Below are 22,830 nucleotides of genomic sequence, written 5' to 3'. Positions count from 1 at the left end.
TTGTTCAATTCTTTTATTCAAAAATGAGAATTCAGTTCAAATCTTATAAGTTTGTCTTATAAGTTCTATTTATAAGTTTGAGTTAATAAAAGTATGTGAAGACATATACTTTAAGTATGTGAAGTATGTGAAAGTATGTGAAGACATAAGCTGTTATCTTAAAAGCACTGGAGTGCCAAAAACGTAAGTGACCATCGTAGTTAAATGAGAAAAAACTTCTATTGACGGTATGTTGAAAACAGAATGAGCTGCTGATAAATATTAACCAATTGGTGTGAGATGCTAAGCATAATTCACTGGGGCAAACAACTTTAAACGCTCACCCTGTTTTACTTCTTCCTGTATCCACTTGTAATAAAATGGCACTTTCATCTTCCATCCAGTTGCATGTTCACAGCCCCTTTTGCTGCCATATCCGTGAGACACAATCCCCACAACTTCACCATCGTAGATGACTGGTCCGCCACTGTCACCATTGCAAGCCTCTTTCCCTTTATCATCAGTACAAAACATAATGGGATTGTAGAGAGACTCGGCTTCTTCACTTTGCAAGGTTCTTAAGCAATGATCTTCCGTACTAAGTGTCTGTTCAACTTGACGGAGGATATTAGGCAAAGCACCTTGATGTGATAAACGGCCCCAGCCAATTGTTGTGACAACGAATTTTTCAACAGTTTGTACCCACGGTCTGGAGACGATGCTCCTACAAAAACAAATGTAAGTGTAGTTGAGCATTTCTTATACAACTAATTAAACAAAAAAAAACAAGTTTTTTTAAATGAAAGTAAGGAGCGACATTAAAGCTTAAAACGAACAGAAATAACTCCGTATTTGAAAGTGGCTTTTCCTCCTCAATGCCCCGCTGTTTACGCTAAGGTTTGACTCTTTTTCTTAACTCTACATTTTAAAACAGTAAAAACTTAGCGTAAAGAGCAGGGCGTTGATATAAAAATATAAATAAACACGCATCCGTGATCTGCCTTCTGGCAAAAAATACAAAATTCCACATTTTTGGAGATAGGAGCTTGAAACTTCTACATTAGAGTTCTCTGATACGCTGAATATGATGGTGTTCGTCATGGTTCAATGACTTTTAGGGGTTATTTCCCCCTATTTCCTGAAATGAGGCAAATTTTCTCAGGCTCTTAACTTTTGATGGGCAAGACTAAACTTGATGAAATTTATATATTCAAAATCAGCCTTAAAATGCGATTCTTTTGATGCAGCTATTGGTATCAAAATTCCATTTTTAGAGTTTTGGTTACTATTGAGCCGGGTCGCTCCTTAGTACAGTTCATTACAACGAACTGTTTGAAAATAAAAGTCAATTTGGAGCATGGTATTTTACAAACTCCAAACAAATCAACTTGTCCCAATTGGTACAGTTCATTTGGGAGTTAATGCATTCTTCTAATCATCGAATAAATTACGGGTTTTTACTTTTAGCTAAAGTAAGTCGGTGTCCCGGTAATATAGTTAAAATTGTCACTCCCCCTTGGATTTCAGGCTACACACAATTTAATAAGATTCTATCATGTTTTTTTTTGAAATTTCAAGAACTGAGCTCCCTGCAGCAACATTTTTATTGCATATGCTCTGGTAAGTTTTATCAAAGGCCGAGCTCAAAATGGGTTTAAAGATTTTCTTTTGCATCATTGTTTTTGCTTCCGACCTTTTCTTGACAAAAATATCAATAATCGTTTTCAAGCAGATTATTATAACTTTGTTTCTATAGATTATTGTAGCTTTGAATCCAATCAGAAGCATCCATACTAAAAGAACATGATGTACAATTGTATTTCATTTTGGATTGAGATCAGTGATCAGATTTGCTTTGAAGGCTTAAAGGGCATATTCCCTTCCTATGCTAATGAAATATTGTATGGACTCAGTGAATCCTTAGACACCGGTCTACTGATGAACGGGACAACCGAATGGATCGCAAGGATTGTCAAGCCAATTTTAATACCCCACGGAATAGAATAGTGAGACATAGCCAACAGATAGAGGGAATTCATAACCACAAAAACTGCATTCGACCTTTTCCAAGTAAGTCCAATCGGGTCAGTTTCCAGAATACGATCCTTATGAAAAACATACCGATCCCTCATTGATCTTGCTACGAATAAGTTTTGATCAACGCCCCTTATCGGGCCTATATTTCATTACTGGTCTTAAATATTAGGTCCTTGAGCAGATGAAGAATAGAGAAAAAATAACCTAAATCCAACCCAAATTCTTTACAGATTTCATCCGTGTTCTTGCACACAGTATCCAACAACGTCAGTACATCACTTTACACGGTACAGTTTAAGAAATTCTCATCTTTATAAAATACTAGCTGTTGGGGTGGCGCTTCGCGCCACCCCAACACCTAGTTGGTGGGGGCGCTTCGCGCCCCCCCCAAGCCCCCCCCGCGCGCGTAAGTCGTTACGCGCCATATTAGTTACGCGCCATTGTAGTTGTGTCCCTATGTCCCACCTGTGAATATAGATAGATATATATATATATATATATATATATATATATATATATATATATATATATATATATATATATATATATATATATATATATATATGTTTTTAACTACGTAAAACTTGCGAATATACAACATTCTTTGCTGTCCCATTGTCTGTGCATATAAATAGATTGTCAGGTTTACCGACTCTTGAAATATATATATATATATATATATGTTTTTAACTACGTAAAACTTGCGAATATACAACATTCTTTGCTGTCCCATTGTCTGTGCATATAAATAGATTGTCAGGTTTACCGACTCTTGAACATGCAACATATAATGGTCCATGGGAAAACAATCCGTATTCAGATCTATACCTCATGATTCTAATGATTGCCCTTGAGCTTTGTTGATGGTGATTGCTAATCGACCATTCCCTGAGTCGCCATCGTCATTTATATATCCCCCTGTGCACCCCGGCGTCCCCTTTGTAGTTATGTCCCTGTGTCCCGGTCGTCATTTATATTCCCTGTGTCCCGGTCGTCATTTGTGTCCCGGTGTTCCAGTCTGTGATTTCTCTTTGAGTGTCCCGGGCGTCATTTATATTCCTTGTGTCCCGGTGTCCCGGTCGTCATTTATATCCCCCTGTGCCCCCCGGCGTCCCCATTGTAGTTGTGTCCCTGTGTCCCGGTCGTCATTTATATTCCCTGTGTCCCGGTCGTCATTTGTATCCCGGTGTCCCGGTCTGTATATACATTCGTTTTTTAGTTTTGTTTTTCTCCTTTATTTTTTTCCTTTTTTCTTTTTTTTCTTTTTTAGTTTATTTAGATTTTTAGATTTTTTAGTTTTTTTATTAGTTTTTAGTTTTTTTGTAGTTTTTACCATTTTTTTAGTTTTTTTAGTTTTTTTTTTTTTACTTATGTCCTGGTCGTCATTTATACTCCCTGTGTCCCGCTCGTCATTTGTGTCTCGGTGCTTTGTTGATTGCTAATTTATATTATATTTATATTTATATTTTTTATATTTATTAATATTTTTTTAGTTTTCTTTTTCTCTTATTTTTCAGTTTTTTCCTTTTTTTTAGTTTTTTCTTTTTTAGTTTTTAGTTTTTTTTTTTTGTTTTTTACCTTTTTTTAGTTTTTTTAGTTTTTTTAGTTTTTTAGCTTTTTTAGTTTTTTTATTAGTTTTTAGTTTTTTTTTAGTTTTTGCCTTTTTTTAGTTTTTTCAGTTTTTTTTAGTTTTTAGTTTTTTACCTTTTTTTAGTTTTTTTTAGTTTTTTAGCTTTTTTAGTTGTTTTTCTTTTTAGTTTTTTTTGTAGTTTTTACCTTTTTTAGTTTTTTTTCTTCTTTTGTATTAGTGTGAAATAATTCAGACGTCATATGCGGACAAACACGACGTCACTCGACAGACAGACAGACAGACATAACCCACAAACAACTTATTTTTATATATGTTTATTCATATTTTTTTAGTTTTCTTTTTCTCTTTTATTTTTCAGTTTTTTCCTTTTTTTTAGTTTTTTTCTTTTTTAGTTTTTAGTTTTTTTTAGTTTTTTACCTTTTTTTAGTTTTTTTTAGTTTTTTTAGTTTTTTAGCTTTTTTAGTTTTTTTATTAGTTTTTATTTTTTTTGTAGTTTTTGCCTTTTTTTATTTTTTTTAGTTTTTTTTTAGTTATTAGATTTTTACCTTTTTTTAGTTTTTTTTAGTTTTTTAGCTTTTTTAGTTTTTTTTTCTTTTTAGTTTTTTTTGTAGTTTTTACCTTTTTTAGTTTTTTTCTTCTTTTGTATTAGTGTGAAATAATTCAGACGTCATATGCGGACAAACATGACGTCACCTGATCCACACACAGATCCACACACAGACAACTTATTTTTATATATATAGATATCCACTGCCCCAAATTATCATGGCGAACTTATACTTGGCAAGACTGCATTGACGATTGTGAAGTGAATTATTAAGGGTTTTGATGAACGGTAATTTTTCCTCACAAAACTTTTAGGTCGATTTATAGTATTCATAAAGTATATGTTTTAATGCGTTAATATATTATACGTTTCATTAACCTTAAAGGGATTTGGGTAAAAGCTAAAGAAACCTGGAAAACGGAATTGTTGAAGTACATAATACCATTTACAGTATATTTTTAGGTAAAATCTAACACTAGAAGCTTTTCAGATGATTTGGGTATGACTTTAGGTTATATAGAGAGAGAACTGTCATCTAAACAAGCGGTATCAATAACATCACATCTCTGTAGTCTTGTCATTACCGAGAATATGAATTGCAAATCATAGTTGGAATTGTGTATGTAAACCAGCCAAAATTTCTAGTCCTTAACTTTTAAATAACAGGATTTTTGGGCCAACCCCCAAGAATTAACCCCCATGAATAAGTATCAATAAGAAAATTATGATCGTGAACCAGATCTTTTAAATTAAGGATGCCCCCCTTGCAAATCCAACACATTAGCCCTAATGACTAAATAATCCTCTAGTGAAATGGAAATGGGATAATATGTGTTGCGCAAACTTTAAATATACTAAATTGCTGTTTTAGTAAGTGCTGTCAATGCTGCACCCTTACAGTTTTCTTCACTAAATGTCTCAAAAACCTCTACCAAATGCTTGGTAGAGGTATGACTCGAGTCTTGTTGAGCGTGACTAAAAGAGGCTGCAAAGGCTATATGTTATTTTCGGCATATTCACCCTACTTCTCTCCTCCCCTTACTTAAGAATTTTTTTTAGAATGCCTTGATTCTTGCCAACATATGGTTGTAATATGCCGATCGTGTCAGTCCAGATACTACACTAAATGGAAGAATTACAGGGATCCCCAAGCATAGCTCTATAAACATTTAAACTGTCTAGGGCAGAGTTGCACAAGGTAAACACATGCAAATGAGCATCAACATGGGGGGGTGAGCGTTCACCACTTTGATTTACACCAGCTAACTTCTCCTCACCATCAGTGTAAATTAGTAGAATGGACGGAGGTGTAAAATCTTCCATCTCAGAAAGTCTTCCCTTAAGTGGATTTGGATGCCCAATGTCCGTTGTTTATGGTCAATCCAATCAAAGTCTCTTGGAAAAAAACTTTCTTTCTCATTCCCCTCATCTCGTTCCCCTCCCCTCCCCCAATAAAAACTACATTGAAAGAATCATCAAACATACTTGACTTATCTTGTTGTTCCATGCTTTTGGGCAATGCATGAGTTTCTATCATGGAAATTAAATCAACGTCTCAAAAAGACCGTCATCGTTAATCACTGACAATCGATCTCCAGATGTAATAAATGAAAAAAAAACAAGGTTTTTCAACTGAAAGTAAGGAGCAACATTAAAACTTAAGACGAACAAGGATTATTACGCATATGAGGGGACTCATCCGCTTGTTAATACCTCGCTCTTTACGCTAAAGTATGTTTATTAACTTCAAAAGAGCTATTTATTCTATTTAAACGGCATTTGTATTTCAGGGGTTATTCTTAAAGAATCGAAACAAAATTCGAACTTTAGTGTAAAGAGCAAGGTATTGATGAGGGGGCAACCACCCTCATTTACGTAATAAAAAAAATATGAATATAGAAGTTCGTTAGATAAGTTAATTTGTAAGTTGTCTATATTCGTTACTAATAAAAACAATCATAAATAAAGTTAAGAGTTTTAGTGGCCTTCTTAAGTAGCCGAAAATTGGAGGGAAGCAAGGCCCCCTCCCCCTCCCCTTTTACCTCAAATCATCAGATCAACACTTTGAGAAAGCTGTTTAGCCCCAAAAAAGTAAATTTAATATGCAAATTTTGTTTTAATTGTTCATGTACGGTGAGCTAAAATCAAAACTTGCATTAATTCAAAAACGTTCAGAAATTAAATAAAAAAACAATTTTTTTTAACTGAAAGTAAGGAGCGACATTAATACTTAAAACGAACAGAAATTATTCTATATATCAAAGGGGCAGTCCCCTCCGCAACGCCCCGCTCTTTACGCCAAAGTTTGACTCTTTCTCACAACTCTAATTTTTAAAACAATAAAAAAACTTTAGTGAAAGAGTGGGGTGTTGAGGAGGGGACGGTCCCTTTCATATGCGGAATAACTTATATTGCTGTCTTCTAATTACAGTTTATAGTTGTATACCTAGTTGGTTTCTTTTCCCCATTTATACGACGTGTTTTCGACGTTTAGTATCCTTTTCTCAGACTACACAGCCATTATATGACAAATACATAAACGTTCAAATGGGGATAAATCCATTTATTTAGGCAGAGAGAACAGGTACAAAAGTCTAAAATATTTCGATCACATAAGCAGTGACTGTCATCAGTCGAAATACTTAAGTATTGAAATTGAAACTAACATATCTATACAAAAAAAAACTTTCGGGTCAATCACAAAATAATGAATTTCCAGGTTATTAAATAGATTTTTTCAGAGAGAGTTAAATGACAAAGTTTATTCATTGTCTTGAAGTAAATTTTCTTCTTTAATCTTGCCTAAATTTAAAATAAATTTCCAATGAAGGTGGCAAGGCCTTCTGTGTCTTCTAATTGCAAACGAAATGTTTATAGTTTATAGTTTATAGTTTAGAAGTTGTATACTAGAAAGTTTATAGTTGTATACTAGGTTGGTCTCCTTCCCTATATATACGACACATTTTTGACGTAACACCTTAAATTAGGTATCTTTTTCTCAGACCACACTGCCGTTCAATGAAGAGCACATAAACGTTATAATGGGGATAAATCCATTTTTTTAGATAGTGAAAACAGGTGTAAAGTTGGTTTTGTTCTTTAAACTTTTTTTCTTTTTTAACCCTTTCACCAACATCAACCTTTGAGCAGTAAATAAGTATGTAAACATCAATGTGAGTATGGTCCACCAAATGTCACACATGGATTTTCAGTTTGTTTGATTAAGAACCAAATTGTGAAAAAATTCCGATACAATTGGAGGCTTAAAGCGGAAATAGCCCACCTAACTATAAGTCTACAAGTAAGTATGATTTGAGGCACAGCGTGAGCCATTGATTCTTTTCACAGAAAGAGATTTTTGCCACAGAAGATCCTCAGATATCTTCCATGCTAAAATTTGTATATTCGCTTGAAATTGCAGTCATAGTTGATACGTCAAGAGAAACGTTATGCACAAAAACATCCGGAGTATAATTCTCCCCAGAATGGGGCCAAAAAAGGGTTAAAAAACTTTTCGATTGATTCTTAACTTTTATCCTTAAGACCATAGGAGAGGAGATTCCAGTACAAAAGGTAAAATAGAATGAGAAATATTCTGTTCACTCTAAACGGTGTCCAACAAAGAACTATTAAAGGGGCCCAGAAACATATCCCCTGCCCACTTTGTGTAGATGTGGTGATGTTAAAAACCTTGGAGGGGCCTCACTTGAATTACAGTTGAAAGTTTTAGTGCCCGCTTTAAAGGCAAAGGTGATTTGAGAGCGACCAGCCTCTCTCCCCTACCGATTGTGCTACCCAGCCTCTATAACCCTCATAGTATCGGCTTAAAATTTGTGATTGTCATTTTTTCAGAGGCGTTGAAAGGTCTAAAAAGTCGAAAGCCCAATCGAAAATGGCCATGAAGAGTCTCGGTTGTCCAATCAGATATCAGCTCTTAGATATTGATTTCCAGGTCAAGATTCCCTTTGTTTATAACATATATAGTGGGGAAACTACACACGTATCTGAGCAAATCAAAAGATGGTATACCCACCTTAGTTTTCAAATTATTCGAAATATCAGGAATGTCTGGGGAATAGCTTGGGGATCAAGCAAAAGCTTTCATGAAATGCGGTAAATGAAGTAGAGTTTAAGGTTTGATCAAGACTACGGGGCACGGGTATGTTGAAAGACCTTGTCTGTATCCAGGTCATCAAAATAGCTTATCAGCAACATCTTGGGAAAACCTTGCAGATAAACTTGAAAATTTGCTGGGGAAAGGGGAGAGTTGGGGGTGCATTTTGTGGTATAGCTAAACAAGGAGTTAACATTTTTGATGGTGGGAGGGGAAGGGGACATCAGAACTTTTTTGGAATAAAAGCTCCCATAGAACTTATAATCTGTGCATGGCTAAGAAGTAAGTTAAATCAAAAGACACTTCGTGCTGACAGGCTATGAAAATGGCTTACCGTCATTTCAGCATTAAAAAAAATAATACAACTATAGTTATAATATTAACATCTTTCAATCTTAAACAAGACTTAAAAGTATCCATATTAATTGTTAGTCCTACTCTTCGCCTATACACGTCAGTTTTCTCTTCCTGAAACGAGTAGCTCAAGATCACTTAATTTCATGTCTTCTGACCTTTAGACTGGGTTTCCAAACTACATAAAAACTTCAATTTAAAATTCCCTACCTTATTAGTTGAAAAGCTGTTACCCCAGCTATTTTACAGCAACTTAAATTATTTTAATCGTTGGGCCCTCGAAGAAAGAAAACAGTCAGTACCAGTACGGATCAGAAACTAATTACCTGCACGATTCTTGAAAGCCAGCTTACTGTCGGACGGTAAGATATTTTGGGAAGTCTGGTGTTTTTGCGAAGTCTGGTTTTCAGGAAGTCGGGTGGAAGTTGGAAGTCTGGAAGTTTGAATGAAGGCTGGTGCAGGCCTGTGACTAGTTTGGCTAACCATAAGATTTTCTACATTACACGATACACCCTTATAAAAGGAAGCTAATGTGCTTCATAAGCACATAAGCAATCCCAGGTCTTTTACTTCTGACTGAGGATAAACAGTGTGACAAAACCTCCATAGCCAGAAAAGCCCTAAAAATTCTCTATTTTTTAAAATCCTGCGCAATTCCATGTTGTTTATTTCTTCGAGGGGCACCATTCCTCATGGACAAACTGTAACGCATTTTTTAGTCCAAAGCCCCCCCCCCCTGCGAAGGTAGGAACTGCATAAAATATGGATGATTATGTAAAATTAACAAAAGTAAACATGTTTTGATGTAGCATTCAATTTTTGAACCACGCCCTCCCTCCTTGTAAACATGTTTTGAGGATACCTAAAATTATGATAAGTAATTTTATAAAGATATAATCTTCAACTGTCTTAACTATGCTAAACTTACCAGGTCTTTGAAAGCTTTGCAGGCTGAATAGAATCTGACCAATTAAAGGTCCCATCGAGCCAAATTAATCCAATATCATGTAGAAGCATTGTTGCTTTATGACTGAAATCCGGGTGTATTTTTGTGCATTTCACTCTCAGTATTTGTCCTTCTTCAATATTCAGCATATCTCTCCTACCGGCAACTACTACCCATCCATTTGTGTCAGTACTCATTGCACGGTTAATACAATGGGCAGCAGTAAGCACCACGTTGTTATCTATGATCACACCACCGCACTTGTGACTCCCCCGAAACTGGATCGATACGACAAAAGGGTAATTTTGGATGTTTGCGTCTTCACCTCCGACAATAAAAGGACTAATGAAAATTGAAGGTGTATCTCCAGCTTCAGAATTGTCAGCATATAAAGCTATAAGGAAAATGAATAAATAAATAATCAAAAGACCGTTGTGAGAAAAAGAAACAAATAGTTGGTTTATCAACCATATTTAGGGTTCATTGAATCTGGTTCATAAATGAAGCCTAGGATAACAAACGGAGGGGCTAGTTAATCTACATGTTTCAAATTCTGAAATAATAAACGAATTCAGCCTTGGCATGGCTAAGCGGCAGGTTTGTATACTTTGATTCTTGTTGTCACTTGTCGTTTTGGTGTCACCATAGATTCGATACAACCACCCTGGGAAAAAAAACAAATCTTCCTTGAAGTAGTAACCTTTTTAGATCGTTTTTGTTACCAGAAATATCATTATGCCAGTTTTAAGAAAAGAAAAAAAAACATGTAGCCAATTTCGAAGGTGGGCTCAGGCACTCGGCATGCGGCAAGGCTGTATATATTGATTCTCATTGTGAGTAGTAACCTCCAAAGGAATCGCCTTTGTTTGCTACTCTTTTTTCGTGAAAATGGAAGGTCCACAGGGAATACATATAACGTTGAAGGGTTCCAATGATTTTTATTTAACAGTTGTGCTGTTTCTGACATCTTTATAGGTTTATGCTGGGTTTTGCTCCATATTTTGTTGGCGTTAAAAATTATGATGGTTCTCATGTTCCAACAGCACAATTCTTTATTCTTCACTTCATTTTTGGCACGTTTTGATACTCGCTTTCTCGCTATGGCTTATAATTCTTGCTGCCGCTTGTCTCTTAGTAGAATATATCTGTGTTCTCACTGTGACGTTTCTATTAACTGCATATTTCTTTGTTTTTCACTTTCATTTTTAATTCGTGCTGCTCCTTGTGGTCGCATGTCTTGTGACGGCATATTTCTTGGTTCTTCGCTTTTGTTTTTGACTTGTTTTAATTCTTGTTGCTACTTATCTTCGAACCGAATATTTCGTTGTTCTTCACTTGCTGTAATTGACGCTAACGCAAGTATTCTATGTGTATATTTATTTGTTTTTCATTTTCGTTTATCATTACCTTAGACATTTTTTCAATATCGTTTATCTTAGCTCCTTGGGTTCGTCTTGTCGCATTTAATGGTCTAGGTTGCTCATTTGTTCTCTAGGCATTATGAAACTGCCTAAAATGGCTTTTATAAATAGATTAATTACACTTGGTACTTTATACTTAGCTGTTTTCCTTCTGTAATGTTGCATGCGTCATTCAACGATCCGTTCACTCCTGGGGGGGGGGGGGTAATTTAATTTATTCCCTTGAAATGTGCTCAAAATGTGAAATTTATCATATGATTTTTTTTTTAATCAAAGCTCCAAACGAATTTTTTTTTTAACTCCTGATTTATGTAGATCCTATTTGCAGGCCAGAAAATCTCAGGGTGCAAATTTTCCAGAACATTTTTGACAGTTATCTTATTCCTTTTTTCGCTTTAAATTCTTGTTGTTCCTTATCCTCTAACCGTATATTTCTTCTAATCGGATATTTCTTGGTTCTTCACTTTCAACCTCAACTCCTTGTAATTGTCGTTGTTGCAAGTAATTCTAAGCGTATATTTCTTTGTTCTTCATGGTCTAAGTTATTCATTTGTCCTTTATGCATTATTGAACTGTTGAAAACGCCTTCTGCAGAAAGATTTATTACACTTGGTATTTTATACTGAGATACGTTTTGGCGTAATTTCGCCTGCATCATATACACTAAAAATTGCCTCTTAGAGAGGCAATTGAGTTTAAAAAATACAGAGACCTTGCTTTAAATAGAGATACTTGAAATATACCGCATTAATAATAAAAATAAGGTCAGTAGGCAAGCAAAGTTAATGGCAAAGCAGGGAATCCGTTCCTAACCTAATTAACGAATAGTCTTCAATTTATTCTGGCTTTGTTTTTTGGTTTTTGATTCAGTGTTTATTCTGCTCTGTAACTGTTCACTTCAAAAGGTTGGTTTTCTTCCATTTTTTCCCGTTTTGGAAGTGCTGAAGACAGCTTGGCGGAGGTCCTTGACGAAATATCTGCTTTTGTCTTTTCGCTTGTTTCTGTCCACTGGCTGAAACTGCCCCCGCTTTCTTGTTTGTTTTTCTTATAATTAATTCTTAGATTTTTTTTTTCTTCTTGTCAGATGTTATGTCTTAAATAGTCTAGCAATGGAGGAAAACAAAATCCTAATCCCTTAATAATAATAAAATGAAAAAGAATTCGTGTATAAATGAATACTAATACATGCATAAGAACTAATGCTTATACATTTACCATAAATAACAAAATAAGGAGTCTCATAAATATTTACACAAATATACGAACATAAGAACAGGATGCTACTAGTAATGACCTTTCTAGATTTGAACTTAGTAAATCAAGCATTAATATTCTCTTGCAGTTACGATTTGATACAGAGGGTGATTTTTAGTTTTGAAGACTTGTGCTAGTGCACAAGCTATTTCAACAGCTATTTCATGAACAGCAGATACGAAAATATGCTGTGTCTTCAAATTCTTAATTTGAGTTATTCAGCCCATGTCTCCCCTCCCCCCAAATAACTAAAATAGTTTTAATTAAAATGGCAATGCAGGAAAATGTCTTTAAATGTGGACTTTTTTGAAGGGACTGGGATTGTGATTTGATCCCCTCCCTTAAGTAAGAGGAAAAATTTGATAAAATTCGCATCGATACAAGTGGATTTAGTGACAAATACAGAAAAGTACACTTAAAATCTTGATGCACTTTTTGAGGCTTTAGAAATCCCCTCCCAAAGTGTTTTAAATGCTTGAAAAAAGCCATAACTTCTAAGTTTCATACCATATTTAAAGTTAAACACATTTCATTAACAGTAGATTCTAAAAATTAGCTTTGAACGTTTAATCAGCCACCTGTGCTAAGGGATCGAAAATTTTCTAATAGTAAAACATTTCCAAGTGCTTTTAGTGTTTGATTCCTAAATACCAGTAATTTCCCACATCTTCACTTTCTATTTGTGGCCCTTTGTTATCTTAAAAATCTAGTTGTAATATATATTTTTTTTTTAGGACGTGTTCCTTAAAACGGCCTAAACTTGGAACACACAACCAATAATTTTAATTGATTTTTAAGATGTGTTATGCCAGGGACAGATCTAGCCTTGTCAGCTCCCGGGACAAGAATGGAATTTGATACCCTCGTCTCGTCATATTTTTATTTATGTCTGCCATAATATGTACAACAAGTTTCAAGAAAAACTCAAGAAATCGGCTAAAAAAAAAAACTTTCAAGTAAGATTCCAGGTAATAACATCTTACTGCATACATGCAATTTAGATTATAATCCTAATCTTGTTCTGTAGGTTAAAACTATACTTCTCGGTTTGAATTTTATCTTATCTGATCTATAACTTGCTTACCAGCCGGCACCCCTTACCATCTAGCTCCCGGGGCAGGCTGACTCCCTTGTCCTCCCCTTAGATCTGTCCTATGTTATGCTTACAAAACATTTGAAATTTTAAAGAGGGGATTAAATTTATTAACCCCGAACTGACAAACCCATGCGGTAAGGGCCTAATTTCCCTGGGGTGGTTAAAGCGGAGCTTTGGAGATCCACAGATCTTTTGCGCCCTCATTGCGTTCTTTTTTTTACTTCTTTTATATAAACTTACAAGTTTGGTCAATTATTGGTGCCCTCATCATATTGCCCCCCTCCCCTAAGAATTTGCTCTAGATGCTCCAGTGGGATTCCCAAACTTCTCTCGCTTCACTTCTGATTGGTGTTACCCAGTCTTCGAAACCCAGATACTTGTGTTTACTGATCTTCACTTCAGTTCTCCAAAAAGATGCACAAATGTGCTTAAACACAGACCCAAACTTGAAATTAAAAAGAGCATAAACATTTGGGTTGTGTGATAATGCTAGTAATTTTAAATTTAAAAGAAAAAAACGAAAGCAAAAGAGCTTTAGTTTTACCAGTCCTCCAGTGTGTTTTTCTTCAAACACTCAATCTAAAAGTCTTGATTTTATTCCTAATAAAAACTTCAAAGTTATTTCTTTCGTTCGGTGCCGACCTAATTTATCGATTGTCTATGCTATACGGGCACCTTACCTCAATCGGTTAGTGTGATCAAACAGTTCGTGGTAACGAACTGTAGTAAGGAGCGAACCGGATCAATAGTGAACGAAACTCTAAAACTCAAAAATTTTGATGCTAAAAGATCCATCAAAATAATCGAATTTTCACGCTGATTCTAAATATATAAGTTTCAATTAATTTAGTCTTTTTCATCAAAAGTTACGAGCCTGAGAAGGTTTGCCTTATTTTGGAAAATAGGGGGAAACATCCCCCTATAAATAGGGGGAAGTCATAGAATCTTAACGAAAATCACACCATCGTATTCAGCGTATCAGACAACCCTATAGCAAAAATTTCAAGCTCCTATCTAAAAACAATGTGGAATTTCGTATTTTTTGCCAGAAGACAAATCACGGGTGCGCGTTTTTTTTTTTTTTCCCAGGGGTCATCGTATCGACCAAGTGGTCCTAGAGTGTCGCAAGAGGGCTCATTCTTACGGAAATGAAAAGTTCTAGTGCCCTTTTTAAGTGATCAAAAAATTGGAGGGCACCTAGGCCCCCTCCCACGCTCATTTTTTTCCAAAACTCAACAGATTAAAATTTTGAGATAGCCATTTTGTTCCGTATAGTCGAAACCATAATAACTATGTCTTTGGGAATGACTTACTCCCCCACAATCCCTGGAGGAGGGGCTGAAAGTTACAAACTTTGACCAGTGTTTACATATAGTAATGGTTATTGGGAAGTGTACAGACGTTTTCAGGGGGATTTTTTTGGTTTGGGGTGGGGTTGAGGGGAGGGGACTATGTGGGAGGATCTTCTCTTGGAGGAATATGTCATGGGGGAAGAGAAATTCAATGAAAAGGGCGCGGGATTTTCTAGCACTACTATAAAAAATAGTTAATAGACCCAAATATTTAAGTCTGTAAATTTAGCACTTTTAAGAAATAAAAACTTCCTTGACCCATTTCTGGATCATTAACATCCTCCTGTCTCCTTGACGAAATGTGAAATGCTCTTGAACGTTTCGAGCTTTTGAGCCTATCATATACCCAAAGTCAAACATGTTCCACCATTTTCTACTATACGACCTTCCTATGTACAGCTAGGCAATTTACATCATTTATGTTCTTTGCCCCTGGGGTTGTAGGGGTTTTGTCATCTTCCATAACATATATTTTGTACCTTTCTACCATTTTGAAAAATTGCTATCTCTGAATTACGATGAGATATATTGGGGGCTTTCGGGGGGTTATGTAGCAAAAAAAAGGAATAGTAGGGCATTGCTTTCTCCAATTGCTTTCTAATCGTAAAAAAAGTACTAAAATTTTGAATTATCAATCAACTAAGTGACCTCTCAAGTTTCTACAACCACTCCTTCAATTCGAAGTGGTCAGGTGAAAATAAAGAATAATATAACATATTGAAGGTATATGAGTATTTACAACTGGCAACAATAGAGCATAACCTCTGACTACTGTACCTTACTTCTAAGGCATCAATTTCTCCCAACTACAAGGAACCAAGAACACGACAATTGTTATCTAACAAATTCATAGTTTAAAGAAAAATATTAATAGTTCAATTAAGATATGCTCAATGAAACGTATTCGAAGATTTTATAAGAATTTAGTTTAAAAATAATATATTTATTAAAATTTTTAGACCAGCTTTATTTTTCCGTATACCTGTGATCCCTGCGAAAAGTAGCAGAAACATGATGGTTGATGCTAATACTGTCGTCATTCCACTGCAGTTCCTTCTTTCTTCTGTGGGAAGACACTTACTGAAAGAGATAAATTACAACAGAAGAAAAATAATTAGAAAATCATAGAAATCCATAATTACATATATGCAGTAACTGCAAAAATTATATGTCTAATACTTTTGCTAGTCAAATGCTAGTCGTTAAAATATATAGCAGCAACAATCCACCTAGGATCTACAATATTACTGCGGACGCTCCTTATTCTCTTCTCTCTCTTCAGAGGTTCTTACTTTTCTCCCTGTCACAAAGTCCATGCTACCTTCAAGTCTTTTCCTATAACCTCGTCCCATCCCGCTCGAGGACCTCCTGTTTTTTCTTCTGCCATTGCTGTAGCAAACAGTTCGTGGTAATGAACTGTAAGTAAAGAGTGACCTGGCTCAATAGTAGCCGAAACTCTAAAAAACAGAATTTTGATACCAATAGATATATCAAAAGAATTGGCTTTTTATGCTTATTTTAAATATATAAGTCTCATTAAGTTTAGTCTCACCCACAAAAATGTTACGAGCTTGAGTAAATTTGTTTTATTTTCTAAAAAAGGGGGAAACAACCCTTAAAATTCCTAGAATCTTACTGAAAATCACACCATCAGATTCATTGTATCAGAGAACCTTACTATAGAGGTGTCAAGCTCCTATCTAAAAAGAAATGTGGATTTTTTTTTTCCATAAGAAAGATCACGGATGCGTGTTTATTTGTTTTTTTGTTTTTTCACTTGGGTGATCGTATCGACCCAGGAGTCCTAGAATATCGGGAGAGAGCTCAATCGAAAAAAAAAATTAAAGTTCTAGTGCCCTTTTTAAGTGATCAAAAAGATTGGAGGGGCACTGAGCTCCCTCCCATTCTCGTCTATTCTCCAAAATTATCTAATCCAAATTTCGAGATAGCCGTTTTGTTTAGTGTAGTTGAAAGATCAAATAACTGTGTCTTTAGGTGTAAAATGACCCCCACTGGTGCTCCCTCTGCTCAACACTGATAAAAAAAATTGAAATTGTCATTATTTTTTAAACTAGTCAAAAGATCCAATAGCTATGCCACCAGGGATTCCAGCCCCCCCCCCCCCCCCGCCTCAGTCCTGTGGCAAGTAATATAAACTAATAAACTATGCAATTTGCCAGAACTCTTCAATCCGGATAATTTGCAAAGTACTGTTAGTAGTTGTATTCGTGTGCGCCGTGGTGTTAAGTAAGGTTCTCCTTAGTCCGGCAATATCAAATAACTCTATTAGAGTAGTCACTCGACAGATTCCACCATACTAAATTGAGCCGTGTATCGACGCAAGTCACTTTTCTTGTGCCGACGATATTCTTCTCTTGGCTAACAATCTTGGGGCCCTCCAGAACGCTTTTGACGTTGTTGGCTCCGGAAGGAAAGAAATCAAGTTGCTACTTCCAAAACAGAGTTTCTTGTCTTTGGACGGGAGATTGCCTCCAATGATACCAAGGGACCAATGGGACCAAGTTGGTCCCACCACAATCAGATCTTACAGTTCACTTAGGTATTTTGGCCTTCCATTTGGAATTCCAATTAGATCCACTAGGCAGCTTATAATTATTTTGTTGAAAGAGAAACTAAGAAAATTTTATGGTCTCCTCGCCAGGGTAAAGGGCCAGTTTGATATGACAACCCTTGGTCGGCTGTATAATGTACATTTTGCACCGCATGTGTTGTTTTTGACACCTATTTGGAAATTTGTCTCTGCATCAGATAAAAAGCAAATCCGGTCGCTGTTCTTTAGGCTCTGCAAGTATTTTCTTAATATCCCCATTTGCACTTGGAAAAGTTACATTTCACGATAATACGGTGTTTCTAAGATTTGTCAAAAAATGGACGAAGTGTCACGTAGATTTGCTGACCGCTGCAACAGAATTATTGATTTTCCACCGGCTTGCCTTCTACCAAATGTCTAACGTCGCTAGTTGTGAAATCTTACAATGTTTGACCCATGTACTAGAACATGAAAAAGACAATGGAAAAAGGGTTAGTTCAGTAGTATTTATGAAATATGCAGAAGAAAACGGGAGTGAGGGGGAAGAGCCATATGGGTACCGGCCGGCCTATAGGCCTTAAACTGCTGGGGACAGGCAGCTCAAGTACCCGCACTTCCCACGACACACCACTAGATTTAAGTAATTTCATTAGGAGAAACCATTGTTAGCTGATTGGAGGATATTTTGTTTTTATCTGAAGATATTTTTGTGGAGTCAAGAGCTGAATGGACTAATTAGGTAGTCATATACCCTTACACAAAATTTTGGGACTGGAACTGGATGCTGAAAAGTGTTTGAAAGCTAAAGCTGTCAAGAATTGTGCGTGTTTTTTTTTTGTCTGTACCTTTTTTTTCTTTTCATTTTCTTATACTCCTCTTTAGTGCATTTTTGTTGTGTACAGAGGTTAACAATAAATTATTATTATTATTACAGTTTACAAGCATGATTTATTATTAGGAAAAAGGGAAATGTTTGATTCTGGGTATATTTCTAAAGGCAAAGGGTATTAAGGTTAATTGGAGAATGTTGAGGTTAGGTTATACTAATTAAAAAGGCACTATGTATATTCAATTTATCAAAAAGAACGAACTGCAATATTTTAAGAACGGCTGAGGGTATAAAGTTAAAACTTTCAGGAAATGTTGAAGAAGTTTTTGAAAAGTGGCTAGAGGGTTTCCATTCTCTCTGCTATGTTCTTTTTAGTTGATCTCCCTTTAAAAATTTCTGATCAGGATTTTTAAATAGCCATTCTGTTCAAAATAGTCTAGAGGTCAAATAGGGATAAAACTAGGCGTATAAGGATAACATAAGCCCCCATAGCTTTTTTGAGGGATGAGGAACCCTAGAAAATACACGTTTTGCTTGCTTGTTGTCTCAAGGGCGTATTAGCAATATCTAATGTACGGCTGAGGCTATTAAAAAAAAAAAAAAAATGAAATACTGAGGGGAATTTTGAAGACCTGTAAGAGGGCAACCAGCCACCCGAGGTTCTTGTAGACGATATTACTGATCAATATTATTGAAAAGTTCATTTTGTTCAAAATAGTCAAAAGGACAAGTAGCTAGGGCTCAAGGAATGCACAGCCCCCCACAGCCCCAAGGGCAAGGATTGTAAATTATTTAGACTGCCCTTTATTAGATGTAGGATTTATCAGCGGGGGGGGGGTTGATTCTGTTTTTGTAAGACTCTGGGGAATGTCGAGGAGTATGTTAAATTAAATCGAAAGATGCTGTATGTATCCAGTTTTCCAGAAAGGTGTACCTGCAGGATCTCAAGGACGTTTGAGGGTATTAAGTTCAAAATTTCGGGGTATGTTGAGGAGGATGTTTAAAAGTTTTTGGAGGGAAACCAGTTCCCCTCCGATTCCCTTTGTAGCTTTCCTACCCCCAAAGATATCTTAGCAAAATTTCGAAAAAGCCATCTTATTCAAATTGGTCCAAAAGTCAAATAACTATGACTCCCAGGATGGCATAGCACCCACAGCCCCTGTGGCAAGTATTGTAATTTATACAAGTTGTCCATTGTTTTTATTCAAGGTTGGTTATTGGGAAAAGGCGGCAAGTTTTATCAGGAGTCGTCAAAAAGCTAAGGGTATTAAGGTAAAACTTTTGGAAAATGTGAAGGGGGATTAAAAAAACTAAACAGAACATTAAATATGCAGGAAGGTTGTCAAAGGGACGCAACAGCAATATCTAAGGAATGGCTAAGGGTATTCAGTTGGACCTTTAAAGGCATGTTGAGAGAGAGGTTGAAAAAGAAGTGGAGGATAAAACAGCCCCTCTCCCTCTTGCGCTTTTAGCTGTTTCTACACTGAAAAAAAATCTTAAAAATCCAATTTATTCAACAATATCACAAAGTTTAATAACTAATTCCAGGGAGGATGGCCCAACCCCCTCCTTGGATATGGTTTTTGCTGCATCAGTGTGCAACGTCTGGAAAAGGGTCAAAAAATTTTGTTTTGTGAGCTATTGATTTAAATCCAATGTAAATCAAAATTTATTCTTTGTTCAATCAGCCAGAAACTTACTGGACGGGTATGCTGGGCCAAATGAACCTAAGAAGAAAAGGATATTTGGAGAAAAAAGGGGTTATATCTATTCTTGAGACCCTAAAATGAGCCAAATACATATTACTCTTCTCCAGTAGGTATGGAAATTTCAGGGAAAGTAGAATGGACTAAGGGATGTTAACAGGGCAAATAGATATTAGAAGGAAAATTTGGCTATATCGATACTTAATACGAAAAATTATATATATATATATATATATATATATATATATATATATATATATATATATATATATATATATATATATATATATATATATATATATATATATATATATATATTTACGCTTATCTGCTTTGAAATTTCAAGCCACCTAGGGAACCTCAGTTAAGAAATACGCCTCATACGTGTTTATTCAAAGACATCTAAAGAATCAGGGGGCAAGGAAACTTCAGCCCCACGGAAAATAAAAAAGTGAGATATTTAATACATTTTAATGACAATCCCTGTCCTCATTTCACCCCAAGTTCTATAGTAAAAATCGTTGTTAAAACCTGTTGCACAAAGCCCCAGTTTTTCAAAACTTTTGGACGGACGATTAAATGAAAACTAAAACGAAGAGCCTCAGGAACTAACTGAAGAATTACAAAATGGACTATATATTGAAAATCGTGGTTTAAAATACAATGATTTTACTTCTATTTTTAATTTCTATTCGTTTTACATTTCGTTTTGTGATTCATATTGACAAAGTCATTTTAATAAAAAAAAAATTTTCTTAGCTTGAATTACTAAAAGGGTTCGTTTCTGCTTGTTTTAAGTTTAAATTTGGGTCTTTGATTTTCCTTGGAAAAGTTTTTTTTCAAAAAACACCTTTATCATAAAATGTGCTAGATTTAGATATTTGAACAATTTTAATGATTAAAATATTCACCAGGTACTAAATATAAGATACTTATTTCAAGTGTTTGGCTGAAATTCCGGGTACTTGCTTTTCTGATTTTGTTGATGTACCTGTTGCACAAAGCCCCAGTTTTTGAAAATTTTTGGACGGACGATTAAATGAAACCTGAAACGAACAACCTCAGGAACTAACTGAAGAATGACAAAATGGACTATATATAGAAAATCTGTGGTTTAAAATACAATGATTTTACTTCTATTTTTAATTTCTACTCTTTTTATATTTCGTTTTGTGATTCATAGTGACAAAGTCATTTTAATAAAAATGTTTTTTTCTTTGCTTGAATTGCTAAAAGGGTTCGTTTCTGCTTGTTTTAAGTTTAAATTTGGGTCTTTGATTTTCCTTGGAAAAGTTTTTTTTTCAAAAAACACTTTTATAATAAAATGTGTTAGATTTAGATATTTGAACAATTTTAATGACTAAAATATTCACCAGGTACTAAATATAAGATACTTATTTCAAGTGTTTGGCTAAAATTCCGAGTACTTGCTTTTCAGATTTTGTTGATGTTTTCTAACTTGCCAATACTGCCAACCTCCTTTCGATTAGCCGTTCCACGAACGGTCTCTTCCAAACGGTTTCTACTCTTGGTGTTTCTTTTTCTGATATTGGTGTTTCAAATGTAGTCAATGCCAAAAAAAAGCCAAAAATTAAACCCTAATTTTAAAAGACAAAATCATATTTGTTGCGCAAATCACCACAGTACTTAAAGTTGTTTCAGGGGTAAAATTCAAAGGGATTATGCTGTCACGTGCACGAATTTTCCGACAATTAGTAATAATGAATTGTAAGTAAGGGACAACTCGGCTCGATAGTAGCCATAACTCTAAAATGGGAAATTATAATATAAATAGATATATCGAAGAACTGTTTTTTTGCTTTTTTTATACCAAATATATAAGATTCATTAAAATTAGTGTTAACCATCAAATAGTACGAGCCTAAAAAAAATTAGCCTGATTTTCGAAGAAGGAAAGAAACACCCCCAAAAAGGAAGGAATCTTACTGAAAATTGCTCCATTACTTGCCTTCTATATTTTAAACGGCTCGTAAGAAATACTTTCAATCATCGAATACATTTTAATCTAAGTTGGAAGCGCGCAAACAGTCTACATTCAGAGCATATGTCCTTCTTATCTGAGTTTTTAAGGCTTTGAAAATGAAAAGAATTGTGAAAATAGTAATTATTAAGCAAATTCTACAGTTACACGATAGAGTCCAAATAAGATATCATAATTGCTAGACCTTGTTTACCGCAAAACCTGGGATTTTTTTTTTTTCAGGAGACTATTTGCACTATTAAACACGAAAAATTTATTGGAATGGTCTGCTTATTTATTGAAATTATTTGAACGATATTACTTATCCTTGGGTCTGAGAATCCAAAATTGGTGATTACTGACAGGTTGCACACTCTCCATCAACTGGTTTACATCAAGGAGCAGCACTTTTTATGTCACCTATGGCTTACTTCCCCCACTCAGCTACTCTTCAAAATACAAATTTCACTTTTTCTGCCACGCGGGAATGGTGCCACCTGGTTTCAAAGATTTGGAAAGTGTTCAATCTCGCAGCAATTAGGGTGCTAGTAAGATATTTTCAACCCCCCTTACTGAAACAGATCTTTCTTAAGTGTCAGACAATTAATGTACCATTATGCGGTGAGAAGTACAAAAAAATGGTGAAACTGCCGAGGAGGATTGACACCACCCAAGTTTTTTTTAGTTGTTGTAATGTTTAAGGAAAATAGGTACATAAATGTTAACGAAATATAAAAAATAACAATTTTACATACAGCTTCCTTCCCTAGTAGAGTTGAATCTTTATCCTGAACACATTCAATCTAAGACAACAGAGATCGTCTTCTTTTAGTAGGTTCTTCATATATTAGTACTTAGACAGATTTTTGATTCAGCTTAAGCAGTTTAACTGGTTTTTCTTGAACAACTTTGGTTTTTCCAAGGATTATGGTCGTTGAAAATTAGTAAAGTCCTACAATATGAAAAGAAACTTTGCAAAACGAACCTATTTAGTCTCGTGCGACAAAATAATGCTAACAATTTCAAAGGATAAAGAAGAGAATGTTCAAAATTAAAATCCAGAATTGAAGAA

General features: G+C 35.1%; 1 protein-coding gene across 1 annotated transcript; it reads right to left on the bottom strand.

Moving 5' to 3' along the window:
* Nucleotides 1-267: 267 nt before the first annotated feature.
* On the bottom strand, nt 268-22,627 carry LOC136043100 (chymotrypsin-1-like). Its single transcript, XM_065728047.1, has 4 exons — nt 22,514-22,627; nt 15,674-15,771; nt 9,551-9,962; nt 268-703 (listed from the first exon to the last, which is right to left on the bottom strand). The coding sequence occupies exons 2-4, from the start codon at nt 15,729-15,731 to the stop codon at nt 283-285; spliced, it is 891 nt and encodes a 296-aa protein (XP_065584119.1). The 5' UTR covers nt 15,732-15,771; nt 22,514-22,627; the 3' UTR covers nt 268-282.
* Nucleotides 22,628-22,830: the final 203 nt, after the last annotated feature.

The sequence above is a fragment of the Artemia franciscana genome, unplaced genomic scaffold (assembly GCF_032884065.1).
Source record: "Artemia franciscana unplaced genomic scaffold, ASM3288406v1 Scaffold_2977, whole genome shotgun sequence".
NCBI classification, from domain to species: domain Eukaryota; kingdom Metazoa; phylum Arthropoda; class Branchiopoda; order Anostraca; family Artemiidae; genus Artemia; species Artemia franciscana.
This window is presented reverse-complemented; position numbering and strand designations above follow the sequence as displayed.